This window comes from Primulina huaijiensis, unplaced genomic scaffold, assembly GCF_012295235.1.
Source record: "Primulina huaijiensis isolate GDHJ02 unplaced genomic scaffold, ASM1229523v2 scaffold40239, whole genome shotgun sequence".
NCBI classification, from domain to species: Eukaryota; Viridiplantae; Streptophyta; class Magnoliopsida; order Lamiales; family Gesneriaceae; genus Primulina; species Primulina huaijiensis.
In genome coordinates, this window is record NW_027359504.1 from 17061 (window position 1) to 30758 (window position 13698).

At 30.5% G+C, this 13698-nt stretch overlaps 1 protein-coding gene across 1 annotated transcript; it reads left to right on the plus strand.

The window, feature by feature from the left end:
• Positions 1 to 10751: 10751 nt before the first annotated feature.
• On the plus strand, positions 10752 to 12232 carry LOC140969137 (NAC domain-containing protein 92-like). Its single transcript, XM_073430391.1, has 3 exons — positions 10752 to 11151; positions 11243 to 11520; positions 11597 to 12232. Exons 1-3 carry the CDS (start codon positions 10974 to 10976, stop codon positions 12095 to 12097), a joined length of 957 nt encoding a protein of 318 aa, XP_073286492.1. The 5' UTR covers positions 10752 to 10973; the 3' UTR covers positions 12098 to 12232.
• The last annotated feature ends 1466 nt before the right edge of the window (positions 12233 to 13698 follow it).

Sequence of the window (13698 nt, forward strand, 5' to 3'; positions counted from 1 at the left end):
GTATAATAATCATAGTATTGTTACACATATCTTATCATGAAGATATATAAGTTTGATGCTTAATAATCTTGGTATTAACAGCAAGAACACAAGAACTACAATGAGATAATCTCACGAGTTAATTTTATAATACGAATATCTAATCTGACTCGTTCCATCAAAAAAAATATTACTTTTTATATTAAAAATATTTCTCACAAGAGACTCGAGAAAGAAATAATGATGTAGTGTTTTACAACTAATAATTTGTTCTTGGTTACATTTCTTCTTAGATAAATGTCGTTTTCATTTTTTTGGTAATTTACGCAAAATAGCAAAATAAAAAATAAAAAAAAAACGTTAAATCATCATATCGATTTCATTGTCAATACACAGAGGTCAATTTATAGTACCTTTCATAATATTTTCGAGTCATTTTCTTATTACAGCTGCAAATTATGCCATAAACAAATATTGTTTCTTGTATTACTCAATCTCTAAACAAATAATTTTCCAAGTTAATTGGTTTTCTTGCCCCATCAAATGTTTGGTTGTAATTTTATCTATTGATCATTTATCTCTGATAACTCAAGCACAAATGTCCATCGAGTGTGTTTCAACCACGGAACATTCCTTCCCACCAAATCAAACGATTGACCTGACTAGCCATGGTAAATATGTTAGTAAGTACCACTTAACGATGAGTTCGAACCCTCTCCAACTTTCTAATGCCGAAACAAGAGGTGACTCAAATGTACCGACGTGCACACGTCATGTTAGACGGGCACAAACCGAGAAAATGGAGCTGACTCTGTGACTCAGTAGAACGGCAGGCAAATCACTTCCTTTCAAATGGAAAACAAATTGAAATTTTATGTATACTTATTTCAAAAATTATAATTTCACCCTCCCAAAATCATGGAATTGTATCATAGTCCAATTCACTAATGTTGGGTCAGTATGAGTCTTTTGTAAACCTCTATCTTGTTGGGCTATTTTCATCATAATTGGGCTGAAGTGTTAACTTTTGAAAGCCCAACCCAAGCAATGTTAAACAGAAATTTATTCATTAATTTTTTTAATCGAATTTGCCATAATTTCAGAAGCCAAACCAAAAACCATTGCTGCCTATAATATATAACTAGTGTTCTTCGCAAGAGTGACGTGCATATAAAATAAATTTTTTATGCATACAGTGTGCGTGTACAGTTCATTTTTTTAATAACTATTTTGTTATAAAATATTATAAATAAAATTTAAAATCATGTTTAAATTTTTATGATTTTTAATAAGTTTGTTTAAACAATTAATTAAATTTAAAAACTTTTAAACACACTAAACAAAACGAAATCTGAATTAAAAAAATTAATTAAATACGGGTATTTGAGGTATGTCCCTATTTATTTCAAGAGTAGGTCTCTTGCGAGACGGTCTCACGAATCTTTATCTACGAGACGGATCAAACATACCGATATTCACAATAAAAAGTAATACTCTTAGCATAAAAAGTAATATTTTTTCATGAATGAATCAAATAAGATATATTTCTCACAAAATACGACCCGTAAGACCGTCTCACACAAATTTTTGCATTATTTTTCAATGAAAGGCGTAAGATTTAATTGTCTTGATGACAAATTGTGGTAGCCATTTGATTGGGACATTTTGTTGCTGTTCTTCTATCTTTTGAGCATTCAATCTGGATAAGTTTTAAAATTTTTGGGTGGGTAACCCAATTTTTTTAAAAAAGATTAATTATATATAATAAATTAGAGTAGATCGGATGTGGCTATCCCCTCCATTAAAAAAAAATTAATTGTAGAAATTTTATAGAAAAAATATAAATATAAAATATGAAAATAATTATTCTTCCCAACTTTTGATTTAACCGTAATTTTTATCCTAATTTTTCATTCTTTGTTCCCCAAGTTTGTTCTCATTTGATTTATACTTTCTTCTTCTTTCTTTGCCTTTTTTTTTCTTTATGTTTTGAGATATTTCATTTTTTATTTTTATTTTATCAACTTTAAAACTAGATTTATAATAAATTTTAATTTATATTTTAGGATTTAGTATGAAATTTATGATCTTCTTGAATAACTTCCTTTTCTTTTAATCAAATGTTGTATTTAATTGAGAATGCTTATTTAAATTGTTCTTTTGCATATGAATAAATATATCAAGTAAACAATATTTTCTTTGCACCTCTTATTTAAATTATTATTTGAAAATTTTATTTTCACCCCCAAATAAAAANATGACACTTTCTGATTTTGGAAAGACAATAATGGGCTGTTCTTTCACTCGTTTTTTTTTGTACGTAGTTCGAATGGTTTCAATCAAATGTATATAATCTTGAAAATCTTATGTCAATAACTTATCTGTGTTCACTGAATCCGTAGCACATTATTGAGAAAGTTGTATACCTAAATGTCTCGTTCATTTTACTATCACAATTGTGAATTATTGGGACAATATAAAGTAAGTTGGCTAGGCAGCTAGTCTTGCTTTTTGCGTGGGATCATGATAGAACACAAACGCCGATAATTTTATTATAAATTAAAATTATATTTATGATAAGCTCATAATAGTTGCATTTTTTGTTGTCATGTCTCTCGTTGTTACCACTTCCAACGTGCTAAATTGACACATTTTTGTGTGATTTTATTGTAGGAGGAAGTTTTATGCTCTCGCGATAAATCTGGACTAAAAAGGGTGATTTTATATCACAATTAAAGTTGTCAATATGATCTTAGTGAAAGAAGTTGATCATAAAAATTCAGAAGATGTTTTTGGATAAGACGTGATCACGCCTTGTGACAATTCCTTGGCTGCCTAGTGAGATAAGGAATTTTTATATCAAGGAAGAAATACAAGATAGAGTTTTCTCCATAAAAAAACTCTATATTATTGTAAGATATTTTCTAAGTATCTTTTAATTTTAGGGGTTAGGATTTATTTTAGGTTATTAGTCTTTTATGTTTTAGAACCCAATCTTTCTTTTGATAACCTACACCACAATTCACGTGAAAGAGGAGGCAAAATCAGATTTTCTAGAATCTCACACACAATTTCCTTCCACCAATCTCATGAGAACAAGGAGGCGGCAAGAAAGAAGAAAAGAGATTTCTCCAACCAATCTTACGTGAAGAACAAGAAGAAAATGGCTCAAAGATTTTCTCTCTAATTTTATAGTCTGATTCAAGGGATAGTCTACTATTTTAATTTTATCACTGTGAGGTTTTTGCACTTTAATTTAATATTTGTGTTTTGTTCAAATATTCGTTGATTTCTGATTTTATTTATATGAATGTTATACGTCAATTAATCTGACAATTTAATTTGATGTATGATTTTCTAATGCTAACCATGAATTCAGTAATCCGTAATTGTCATGAACGATTGGTACGTGAGTAGCAATATGTTAGATGTGTTGTGCTATCATAACATGTGTAATCTAAATAAATCGACGAAACTAGATCTCTCAATTGCAGCTATCTCGGTTGTTAGATTTTAGGATTAACTGTTTTCACGAAACTAAAATGCTATCTTTAATTAATATGGAACGCTATCGTGCCCAGTTGATTATTGGTAAGTTTTGACTGGATGCTGGGTTTGGTCAATTAATTTAAAAAAAACACAAGAATTTTAGCGGCTATCCCTATTATTCTAAAGTTAATTGCTTGAAATAACATGAATAAATGATTGGTTAACCGATGAACAGTGAGATAATTAGATAGTAGAACCCCCTTGAATCAGTATTTTCTCATAATAAATTCTTCACTTTATTCTCATCGATTAATTTTAAATTCTAGATTCAGTATCTTTTGCTAGGTAATTTTAGTTTAGGTTATTTTATTTAGCAATTATCAAAACAAATCCCCCCTTTTTAATTTTATTATCAAAAAAAATAAATCTACCGTTCCCTGTGGATTCGACCCTACTCACCATTACACTAATTTTACTTAAAAGAGTATGAATTAATTTGGTGGTCAACGACAGCACACCAATTTACTACTATTAAAATTTGAATATCTGTATATATTTGTATTTATAGTTAATATCGGAGTGAATGTTGTCGGTTCGATATTACATATGTGAATGAATTATTGGAAAAATATTATAAAGTAAGCTAGTTAGTCTTGCTTTTTGTGTGAGATCCTTATAGTACACAAGTGTTAGAACAATTTTTCATAATTTATTTTGTTGACAACGAATTATGTTTGAAAATTACGAGGATCGACCTGTCCAGTCAAGTCGCGGGGCCCCCAAAAGCTATTCAGAATCCACGCAACCTTTCGCAAGGGGTAAGGCAACTCTTTGGAAACAACACATTGTTTCATGATTCGTTTTCATGCAAAGGTGCACTGTTTGATGAAGAGTCGCGTCCGTTCTGAATAAATGTTTTATTTCTATATATATGGCATCATTAGTTCAAGAAATTCATTCAGATTCTGATTTGATTTAGTCACCTACAAATACAAATTTATCCCATTGTATCTTGAGAGAAAATTTTCACATCCTGTGACTAAAGTGAGGGAGAAAACATTTCTTAAAAGAAAGCGTTACAAACGTTCCTTGTAATTCATTCATACTATCCAAATTTCGAAATAAACTCTCAACAACAAGTACCAACAACTTTATCGTAAATTAAAATATATTAACGACTATTGGATTTTCTACGTTATCCGATGTTGTCAGATATTATATATGTTCCCTTACCTCGTGTTTGGATCGATTGATAGATTAAAATTCCATGATTTTAAATTATTTAAATTTATTTTGGATGGATTGTATTTAAGTGAATTTAAAATCCAATTAAACAACTTCAAAAATTTGAAATTCATTTTTCATATATTTTTTTTCAAATAAAATATATCGATCTAAATAAAAACTTAATTATTATCCAGCAATATTGAACAAATTCGATGAGTTGAATTGAAAAACCAAACCATTTCACACTTTTCAGCACTCCATTTACCCAAATTCGTGGGAGTTTGAATTTGTCCATTTCCATTCAAACCTTTTAATCAAAAAAATTAATATCATTCAAAAATAAATCAACTTAATCGTTACCCAAACTGAGATCGAGACACACGTGTGGAGACATCCCACGAGACATAAGGCGCCACGTGGATGTCCCCGTTCGTGACACCCTGTCGGAACAGATGAAACATGGCCCACTGTTAGTGGTGATTATCCTGATATATATTTGCTTAAAGAAAAGTCATTGGTCAAAATTGAAGTTAGGCCGGTTATGCCTTATCATTAACCAATCAGAACTAAGACAGCGATTCAGATTCTCTGGCTACTGCCTACTGCTCTTTCGGCAGCCGTACTACTTAAAAATATTTGATTTCAGTAGTCAAAAAAATGATTTTACATTTTTACTTAAAAAAATTCTCTTTCCATTAATTAATTATACAACTTGCAAAACAATCTAAATCGAACAGTTGCGTAAGCTCTAATATCGATCGATTGTAGGACTAAAATTTGTCATTTTATCGAAAGTTATAACTTTTAGTAACGATCTGACTCAAATATTTTAAATCTTATGACTACTCAAACATCACATTTCGATTGTTCTCTCAACAGTTAGTAGGAGCAATGCTCCCAACATCATTTTTTAACATATTAATAAATTTTATAATGAGATGTAGGAGAAAAATTATTTAAACCTCTCAAAACGTGTTCAGGTATATAAAAAGAGCAAATTTCCAAAATAAATTTCTCTACTGTGTTGACAATTTGGAAATTTAAAACCATTCAACGAAAAGAACTGAAACTTGTGAAATTCCTCGTAAATTAATTACTGGTATTAGTAAGTAGATAATCCGATTGACTGGTATTTGTTAGGATGCTTTTTTCTTTTTCTTTCTTTTTTTTTTTTTTAACTCCCACTCAAAGTTTAATTTTACAACACGGAGAATATAATGTTTTCAACCTCTAAAAATATAATTATTTAGTCAAGTAAAAAATATATAATCATTTTTTAAAAATTGCACACACTTTCGAAGTCGTGGAAATCCATTTGTTTTATTATATGATTTTAGTAAATAAGACGTGTTACTAGAAGCATGAGTCTAGGGGTGAAAAAAAATATCGAATTTTCGATATATCGAGATTACCATATCGAAAAAATACCGAATTTTTGACATACCGAAGATTTCGGTACGGTACGGTAACAATACCGAATTTTTCGATACGGTAACGGTATGCAATTTGAAATTTTCGATATATACCGAAATATCGAAAAAATATATAAAAATTTTAAAATATATAATATTTTAAAACAATAAATTTATAAAAATTTTAAAAATATAAAATTTTTTCGATATAAAACGGGAAATATCGATACTGTACCGAAATTTTCGGTACACCGTAAAATTTCGGTATAATCGGTATGCTAGTTATATGTACCGAAATTTTCGGTATCGGTATGAATTTTCTTACTCTGTAATTTTCGATACGATATATGATATATAATTTTCGGTACGGTATACCACCCCAAAGCATGACCCGAATTTCAGAATCATCTGGATGAAAATTTAAGTAATATTTTTAAATGACAAAATATATAATTTGTTTTTTTTTTAAATTTTAATTATAAATAAAAATATTTAGTAAGTAAGCTATATTATTTTAGAAATTTTATGTTAAATAAATGCAGGATTTTTAGCCCTATGTTAAAATATGCCCCATGAGTTTGTTTCAAATTTTATACTAATAATTTCTTTCTCTAGTAAATATGTAATCTAGAAATATATCTTAAAATTTTGAAATAGATGGGTAAAATTTTTTTAAAAAAATGTCATTTTTTTAACCTTATATATAGTAAAAACCTTTGAAAATTTGCCAACACCCTTACGGTGCTCAGTGATTTGAAATTCTCCTAGGAGAAACATTAGTTCATATCCATATTAAAACAAAAAATCTCACCCCATTGTAATAGCAAAACAAAAACAAAAAAACATTTGAAAATTAATTTTGAAACTTTTGAATAAGAATAAAAGAAAGTCAAGTCAAACAACTTCATAATAATAATAATAATAATAATAATAATTAATGGTATATTTAATGTTATCTATACTATATATTAAAATTAAAATATTTTTAATAACTAACTTTTGTATGGTAGTCAAGATTTTTAATAATTTTCAAAACAATCTTTAACCATAAAACATATACCACATTTTTCTTTAAATTTTATGTTTTTCTCATATCATTCAATTTTAAAAATTAATAACTTTATTTTTAAAATTTTAAAACAAAAAACAACTTATACTCTAATTTTTCTACGGAACACACGAATTACATGTGTGACGATCGATATAATTGATTCGTTTATTTACCTTACATTTTATTTAATTTTTGTTTGAAAATGTAACCTTATCTACTTGTGGGCACAACCTAATATCCTAGTAATAATTGATTAAATTGATTTGACTTGGTAATTTACGGTAGTTTGAAATTATATTGAACCATTCGGATAGGAAGAAATTTTATTATCGTTGTATGCTATAAAATATGTGTTTAAAAATATTCTATTTGGACTTTTTAGAGGAGATGGTTGGTTTAATGTGATAGCAAATTTGAAAAAGAATACTCCTAGTCTAGTTGTGGGCACATACCCTATTTGTATTTTTTTGAAATTTTAACGCGTTGTTATTATATCAGTTTGAAATATTTACGGATTTGTGACTTTTATACGTATACAATCTTACAAATTTGAAGTGAGTGATGTAGTCAAAAATTGTGATTATCCGAATTACTCTACAGGTTCGTAAACGAATTCAAGTAATCGTAAAAGGATATTCTAGCTAGCTAGTAAACGGGTCCAAGTAGCTGGTGGTGTCACGTCCCGATACCGGGTGAGTTGACATCCGGCGTTGTTTTACAATTATTCGATCGTAAATCAACAAGCCTCGTAGTACAGTGTACAACCAAACCAGTCTTTTTCATAAAACATACATTGTCTTTACAACGTAATCAACTTAACAAACGAGTGCGGAAGCGAACAACGTAAAAATAAAAGATAGCCAAATTTCAAAGTATGTCTTGATCAACTGAAACCTTGTTACCATCCCCAGAAATGCATTTGCTCTTCTTCTTCAACTTGTTTTTCATTTTTATCTGGGAGTGAGAGGTGTAAGGGTGAGTATTTTGTGAAATACTCAGCAAGTGGGGGACGATCGATCACAATAACACAAGGATATACATATATAGATCTTAACAATTCGAAATTTTCCGCGTCTCAACAAATGTCGGAACAATAAATAGACAAAATGATAGACACGACATAACTTATATATATATTTATGTAAATATTAAATGAATTTCATGTCACAATAATAATTCATAACAAAATCAGGAAATGATATTAACAATGAGCATAACTTATCATATGCATATAGACATATCATATATTATTCGTATTGCAATGCTATTTCATCTTATTATCCATGGTGTTACTGATCAATCCCCTATATGTAATTCCTCTAAGGGGTGAGGCCATATATCGGTTATTATTACCCACCGCATCAGGGCCATAAACTTGTCATATCTTATCATGTTTTAGGAAAATTTTCCTTTTTACCATTTCTAACTTGAATCATAACAGTACCTTTAAACATAATTCTTAGAATACACCAAATTGACGTTTAAGAATATATATTAGAATATAACATGAAACGAAAACAACATAATTTTGAAACGAAAGGAACATGCATTTGAAATTGATTTAAACATGCTTAACAATTTATCGAAACGAAATATTCATATATCAAATCGAAGGAATATATCATGTCGATCGATTTTTCGAAAACATATTTAAATACTTTAAAACATAAGCCCACTTACAGAAAAGGTGCTCCAAGATTACAGAAGAAACAAGCTGGAATTTATCGTCCGAAAATCCGTAAATTAGCTAAACTCGGTTGAAATCCGAGCAGTTTTCTTGCTGAATTGTTTCACAAAATTTGACCGTATGGATGAGGCTGAAATTTTGATATGATGTTTAAAACATATGAAAGTGTAATATGAACGGTGCAGATTATATTTGAATAAACCGTTGGACTGGAAGTTTCTCTCGAAAATGAACAGAATTTCTAGCTCGAAAATATCACTCAAGAAAATGTTGAGGTGTCCAAGCTTCATTCATGCTCTAGTTTGAGAGGTTTATGGTGTGTCTTCCCTCATTCTCAAAACATCTATTTATAGGTAAGATTGGAGAATAATTCTTATAATTTAATGCATGCTTTAAAATATTTTAATTATTTTAGTCAAAAATTTGGGCACAATTGTTTTTCAATGTTTTGAACTCTTGTTTTTTCAATGTTTTGAACTCTTGTTTTTCAATGTTTTGAACTCATGTTTGTTAATGTTTTGAACTCCATAATAGATAATAAATATAATACTAATACTGATAATTAATAATAATAAATCATATTCTTACAAGTGGAGAGAAATTTTTGTGGGTTATTACCTGCGTCACAAACAAACGTCAGAGGCGCCGATGTTTGCACAGCGTAAACACTCCGACGCTCAAGTCAGAAAACAATATAAAAATGTTAATTGAGAGCTAAAAAGTTTAAGCATAAAATCATCCCCCCCATTTTCCTTTAGCATTGCCGAGTCGGGATCTTAAGATGTTGTAAAATTGTTCGATTAGTAACTTCTGTTTGTCCATTAGTCTGTGGGTTGCGTACTGATGTGAAAAACTGTTTGATAGATAAACCTTCACACTATACTTTTATTTTTGCTCCAGAAAATTGGGTCCCATTGTCTGAGACCAGAGCTCGGGGAATCTCGAACCTGTCGGGCCTTTTCCCCTTGCTACAGGACAAAGAAAATTTCTCATTGTTGCAGTGGATTATTTCACAAAATGGGTTGAGGCAGAACCATTGGCAAAAATTGCCGAAAAAGATATCAATGAGATATCGGATTTGAGGCTCGATTGTAACAAACTCTCACCCGCTAAAAAACATTATTAATTTCCATGATATAAAAATATTACATCATTTTAAAGATATACTATTTTCAACCTAAAACAATTAGGTTAATTAATATAAGACTTGTAATGTCGTAACAACCTACTTTGAACATATACATTTAATTTGCATATAATTTATAATGTAGACGTTAAGTTAACTATGCCTTGCAATCGAATTATATTTAATTTGATAAATAGTTATTTACAAAAAAAAAATAGTGAGACTATAAAAAACAAAAAAGAACATGTTATTGCATCATGCGAACCTAAATCACGAGAATAATGCACCAACCAATGCCCTAACAGAAACTACCTTTTTGTTGTGGTCCTTTTGCAAGTTGGAAGACATATCAAAACTCTACTTAGTACGTACGATGATCGATAACAAGCTGGATTTTGTGAATGAGTTTAGCAGAATCCACACTTTGAAAAATCGAAAAAAATAAAAAAAATTTAAAAAACTTCGAATTTTTCGAGTTATTCATGCTCGTAAAATAAAAATTATGATAATATGAAAGGATTATTAGATCAGTTTGAACTGAATTGGCGGTTCTTGACATATAGAAACTTTACAAGTAGATAAATATGGTTAAACAAATTGTAACTAACAAGACTTTTTAAATACTTTTTTTTTATTAAAAAAAAACCCAACAAAATAAAGAGCTTATAATTTAATATATACGTATATTAAAGCAAGATAACGGAAAAAATACACTAGTTATTTAATATTACATAAGAAAAAAATTTGGTTGCATGATTCCCACGTTTTATATCTCCTCAAAAAACAACTATATTAGGAGTTGTATTCCACAAAACCTCTCAATCTTTCTGTTAAGAGACCTCTCCCTGTTTCTTTCCTCCCATATCTTTCTCTTACACACATCCAAACAGCCAGATTATCATTTAAAAATTCTATATAAATGCTCCATTTGAGAATTCCATTTTTATTCTTACTATAGAAAGTTAAAAAAAAAAAGTAGTTTGATCTAAAAAGGTAACAGGAATGGAAGATGTGTGTGGTTCTGATGAGCAGATTGAACTGCCGCCGGGTTTTCGGTTCCACCCTACGGACGAGGAGCTCATAACTCATTATTTGTCTGCTAAAGTTCTTGATTTTAGCTTCAGCGCCATAGCCATTGGGCAGGTTGATCTGAACAAGGTGGAGCCTTGGGATTTGCCATGTAAGTGTAGTGATAGTAAATAGATGAATATGGCAATTATTTTTTATTTTTTGGCGTCAGGTTGATTAATTTTTTGATCTTGGAATTAAAGGGAAGGCGAAAATGGGAGAAAAGGAGTGGTACTTTTTCTGTTTGAAGGATAGGAAGTACCCGACTGGGTTGAGGACAAATAGAGCCACGGATGCGGGATACTGGAAGGCCACCGGAAAGGATAAGGAGATCTTTCGAGCGGAGACGTTAGTCGGGATGAAGAAAACTTTGGTTTTCTATAGGGGAAGGGCTCCAAGAGGTGAAAAGAGTGACTGGGTTATGCATGAATATAGACTGGAGGGCAAGAATTCCATGTGCAATCTCCCCAAAAATGCTAAGGTCCAAGCTTCCTCTGTTTTTTTAACGATTCTTGGTTACTTGTGTCTAAAGATTTCTTCTCTTCTTGAATTTGCAGAATGAATGGGTAATATGTAGAGTCTTCAAGAAGAGTTCCAGCGGGAAGAAGATCCATGTATCAGGTCTAGATTACGGTGCGGACTCACAGTCCTCAGCTTTACCTTCATTGATGGAGATATCTTCTGATGAGAACCAGACAAGAAGATTCAACGAAGGCCAAGTGTCGAACTTGCCCTGTTTCTCCACTCAGATGGAGGATCATCGAAATTTTTCGCCATTTCCATCTCATTTCTCCCAAGTATCATCAACTCCAAATTCTTATATTTCGTCTCAATTTCATAAAAATATTCTTGACCCCGATTCAGCCATGATCCAAGATCAGTCCATACTAAAGATCTTGCTGGAGAATAATGGAGCAAGCACGAGGGAAAATGCAAGGCCAGAATTCTTACAGGAAAGTGGCAATCTTGAGGCTGGATTCAAGCCTTTTGAGGACCAAGAATTTGCAGATATTTCAACTTCTTCCATAGACCTTGATTGCTTGTGGAACAATTATTAAGTTTTCAAGTAGAAACTTCATGAAATTGTATCATTAGAAAATAATTTCTACTAGTTTCCGAATTTGATTATGTGACAAAAGTATATCAAATCTCCACCCTTAGCTCCCACTCAAACATAGTTATTTTTCTTCGATAATAGTTCCATTTTTAGAATATTGTTATTGTTCTCATTATTTAGTCGTGCTTATTTATTTTATAAGGAAAAAAAGAAAAGAAAAGAAAAGTTGCGAGAGTTATGGGGGGTCAACCGACCACTCGTAGGTTGAATTCGTTAATGGAGATGGTACTATTATTTTGTGAGCAAATGCTCAAATAATACATGTGGATTCAAGAAATCGAATCAGTCAAAAAAATTAGTTTTTGATGTAGTGGACTACCGAGTAATTGACTAGAAAGTTATTTAACTTCTAATTAGTTTTCATCAAGCTTTGTTTTATAAAAGACTTGTGATTTGTAGTTTGTTTGAGATAGTGAATTCAGAAACTTCAATGAGAGTTTAACATGGACGAATGGAGCCGGGCCACTAGCAGATGAAGAAGGCCCCACTAGATTTGGTTTCTTCACTCAATTATCCAAGGTCGTCATTTTGGGCCCACGGCCCATATCTGAGATCCACTATAGGACAAACAAGACCACCAGTAACAACCAGCTTCAATCAAATTAACTTATATATATCTATTATTATTATTAAAAAATTTTATAATAGAAACAGAAATAGTGTTCTGGTCTGATTTTAGTTCTTTCAATTTTATCTTTATGTGATATCAATATTACACTTTTGTTTTCATTTTTTAAAATTCCAACAAATACTTTTGTTTTAATTTTTTTTTAATTACATTAATTCGCATAGCACTTTAGACCCTTGATAATTTATTAAATTTCACTTTAATCTCTCGATAATTATAAAAAAAACTGTACAGACACGTATTGCGTATGCAAAGTAGCTAGTATAATATAGAAGAAAAACTAAAATAGTACCTAATTTGTATCAAGAAATATATTTTTTTTTCAATTTTCGAACATTACGAGGTGTTAGAATAAGGGGACTACACGGATATTTGCCCCAATCCTTTTTGGTTATGTTTATTCCAATGCGTTTCAATATCATACAACTATGTACAGTGGCTTTCTATTCAATTTGGGATTTATTGCAATACCTTCAGAATGGGTAGCGGAATGGACGGTTCGAGAAATTTCTAACTCGACTTGTCTATTTTATGTTGGACGACATGACGTATCTAGTCAATTTTGATAACTTTGTTAGATTGTTTGAGTATAAATATTGTCATCTCAGTTAACATATTTCATGTATTGGGACTGACCTAAGATGTCTTACCCACTTTAATTTATGAGTAGATATTTTGTGAGACAGTTTCACGAATCTTTATCTGTGAGACATGTCAATCCTACCGATATTCACAATAAAAAAGCAATATTTTTTCATGGATGACCCAAATAAGAGATTCGTCTCACGAAATAGACCCGTGAGATCATCTCACACAAATTCTTACCTTAATTAATTGTGTTTAGTTATGGATGGATGAACTCATGGAAAACTTAAATGGTGTGGTGCCTAGAAAATCGTACTATAAGTAAATAT